General features: G+C 56.5%; 2 protein-coding genes across 2 annotated transcripts; both read right to left on the bottom strand.

The window, feature by feature from the left end:
- Nucleotides 1-1,695: 1,695 nt before the first annotated feature.
- H310_12246 (hypothetical protein) lies at nucleotides 1,696-2,415 on the bottom strand. Its single transcript, XM_008879240.1, has 2 exons — nucleotides 2,209-2,415; nucleotides 1,696-2,145 (listed from the first exon to the last, which is right to left on the bottom strand). Exons 1-2 carry the CDS (start codon nucleotides 2,209-2,211, stop codon nucleotides 1,840-1,842), a joined length of 309 nt encoding a protein of 102 aa, XP_008877462.1. The 5' UTR covers nucleotides 2,212-2,415; the 3' UTR covers nucleotides 1,696-1,839.
- A 102-nt stretch (nucleotides 2,416-2,517) lies between these two features.
- H310_12247 (hypothetical protein) lies at nucleotides 2,518-3,206 on the bottom strand (the record flags this gene model as incomplete). Its single annotated transcript, XM_008879241.1, has 1 exon — nucleotides 2,518-3,206. The coding sequence occupies one exon, from the start codon at nucleotides 3,204-3,206 to the stop codon at nucleotides 2,586-2,588; it is 621 nt and encodes a 206-aa protein (XP_008877463.1). The 3' UTR covers nucleotides 2,518-2,585.
- Between the last annotated feature and the right edge of the window lie 3 nt (nucleotides 3,207-3,209).

Below are 3,209 nucleotides of genomic sequence, written 5' to 3' on the forward strand. Positions count from 1 at the left end.
GAGGTCGCCGTTGTGAACACGGCAAGCCGTCGGTTGCGAACACCGGCGCAAGACAACAATGACTCGGCTCGTTCACTTGTTGTGCATCCAACTACAGCGTGCGCAGCCCAAGAGGGATGGCCACATTTCCTACCACAATAATGACTACATCAAATTGTTCAATCACATACGTCGATGATCATGCATTGGGCGGCGCCTGTGTTCATGACGAACTAGTCGAGTGCCTTCCCCGACATTTACAACCCCAGTTTGGGGCCCCACTGCCGTCCCCCGTCGCCCCTTTCCCATCCGTCATAACGACATCGATCTTAGCAACTCCACGCTTTGGACTATCATGACGCCGGGTTCGTCATGTGCGGAGGTTTGATGACTTCATGGTGCGAAAATTCATGTGATGATGTGCTTGCAAGGGCTTTCCAAAATCTGGTGCCGATCGCAGACGACCCATGGCCAAGGCATAGTCATGCAGCACATCGTTCACGCCACTCTCCTCCAAGTGGTCACGACTCACCATCCACTGCTTTCACGGAATCCTTTCTGGATGCTGTGGTCGCTTCTCCACCATGCTGGATTCAGAGACACCCCAGGACACAATGATCCTCTCAACGCTTATCACACCGCTCTGCTTTGTCCATATCAGCATCCTCCACGTGTACAGAATGTGCATTCATGACGACGGCACCTCCATGGCCCATCGCAACCGCATTGGCCCCTTCCACTCGGCGTCCTCTAAGGTCCTACCCCTCCCGATCATCAGCCATGGTGGCGACTGCACCTCCTCATGTGCACGCGGCATGACGTCCTCTTCGCCGTATTCAATGCGGGTAGCGCCATCAGCCAAAGCGCCAATTCCTTCCTCATCGCAACATGCGCAACCTGTCCATGGCCCGAGGCGCCTTCTTGAACGCCGTGGACTTTGTGGTGTGCTTTGCCATGTCCACGAGCTTGCCCTGGTGTAAATCATTGCAATCATGATTGGAGACGACGTAAATGCTATTCAGAGGACGCGTGGCTCACAGGAGCCTTGTCGTACGCGAACGTGATCGTCGAGTGGTCGAAGCGACAAAGCCGATTCTGGACGTACATGGACTGCTACATCGCACGGCGACGGCTCCCTTGGTACGTTGCATGGCCGAGGAGTTGTCTAGCCGGCCGAAGACCCCATCTCGACTAAGTGTACCCGCCGCATCGTCAAGGTCAACATGGTGCTGGCGTTTGCTTGGGGACACGAGCTGACGATCTTGGCCATCCGTGTTCCGACCAGCCCTTCCGTGTGTCCATCGCATTGCGTCGCTCAGGCGAGGGCCATCAGAGGGCACGATTGCCTTTGCCTGTATACAAGCATCATGTGCAACGCCATCACTTCGACAGCCGACTCAGCCACTCGGTCCACCCCACCACCATGGGTATGTGGTTGTTGGTGCTCCACCACTGCGCCTTGCCCCATAATGTGGCATCGTCGACGCTCGTGCCGTTGTCCCATCTGTACAAGATCTTCATATTCAACTCGACCATGACGTCGTACATCGCGACTCTGCCACGGTGGATGTGTACGGTTGACATCTAGCACAGTTTTCGGCTGACCCCGCGATTATCCACACGAACGTTCCTCCGTCGATGTTCATGGTCTCCATCGACTCATGTCCGCTGCGAAACATTCCACGGGATGCGTTCCAGTCCTGGCCCTCCTTGAAGACGAGGCTCCACAAAACCAACGCCCCCCTAGACGGCATTCCGTCCGACGTGTCACTGCTCGCGCGACTGGTTGATCTGAACCGACGGGACAAACGTCATCGACACGGATCTGGCAGCGAAAGGACAGCCATGCCCGTCCAATCCTTACGCAGGACTGGCAATGAGGCCATGGGCCATGGCATCGACTCGTCGTCCACGAGTGTAGAAACCCCATGAACGATCCACGTTTTCGCGCGAACGCGGCGATATCTGTAATCGTGAATGGAGCGCCGTGCTTCGCAAAAGCAAAGCCGTCGTTTCCCACGTGCACAGCTTTGTGCAAACCGCAGTGCTACAAGTACCTGGAGTGAGTTTGGCAATTGCGATCCTGTGTCCGATGTCTCGGCGTGCGGCATGGACAGTGGTGAGTGACCTCGACGTCTCTATGTAAGGAGCGACTCTCTTGCAACACTGCTGCGTTCAAGACGTGTGAGAATATCGTCCCCGCTTCCCTCTTGCATGTGCGATCCTTACCATCGCCTTAAAATGACGCGCGTGCTCCTGCGGTCGTCGGCTTCTGTGATTTGGGGGATGGATGGGGTAATGAAGAGAGCCACACAGGGTCGTGAGTCCGTGACCATACTGGCAGCGGTACCTGGACGACAATGAAGCGTCATAAGGAGATTGCCCCACACAGGATTGCTCACGACCTCCTCAGCTTTCACCGCCGTCTGTAGCCATCACCGAGCCTTCGATTCGGGAACGTTCCGTGCTTCCACGAGAAAACCAACCGCCTCGGGGCGGGCGGAGGGTCCCCCCAAACTCAACTGGGCATCCACGGCACTCTCAATGCAACAGGGCGAAAGTTAAAGTCTTCACAACGTAGACATACAGAGAATCGTTCATCGAGGTCACGGGCTGCTGAGAATGCAGTTCTCTTTGTCGGACGTCCAGTAGACAAACGCGCCGTTGGCCTTTGCCGAGGAGCCTTGGCTCCATGCGAACATCGCAGTGACTTCTTCCGACGTTTTGTTGCGCGAGTCCAGCACACTGCTCCACACAAACGCGGCAAACACGACGAGGACCGCCGGAAACATGCCGAACGCTTGCGTGCCCCAGTGCTCGGGGCTTGAGATCTGCTGGAAGTACACACCGATGAAGAACTGCGCCGTCCAGGTGGTGAAGGTCGCGATGGCCCCACTCGTCGCCCCGAGCGATTCCGGCACAAGCTCTGTCGGGACGAGCCACCCCAACGACCCGATCGATGCACAAAAGGCCGCCACAAACAAGATCATGCACCCGATTTGAATCCAGTTCGTCGTGTCGTTCGGGTACATTTGGCACAAGGTAAACCCCACCGACGTCAGTATCATGCACGTGGTGCCCCATAGAAGCAGTGCGCGGCGGCTGAAGCGATCGCCAAACTTGCCAGCCAAGTACATGTCGTGGAACCGACCAAAGTACACCAAAGTCGTGGCGAGTCGGAGGTCGGCCAGGCCCACGGACTTGAACACGATGGGACCAAATGTCATCAG

Source organism: Aphanomyces invadans (genome assembly GCF_000520115.1).
Source record: "Aphanomyces invadans strain NJM9701 unplaced genomic scaffold supercont1.37, whole genome shotgun sequence".
Classification (NCBI taxonomy): Eukaryota; Oomycota; class Saprolegniomycetes; order Saprolegniales; family Verrucalvaceae; genus Aphanomyces; species Aphanomyces invadans.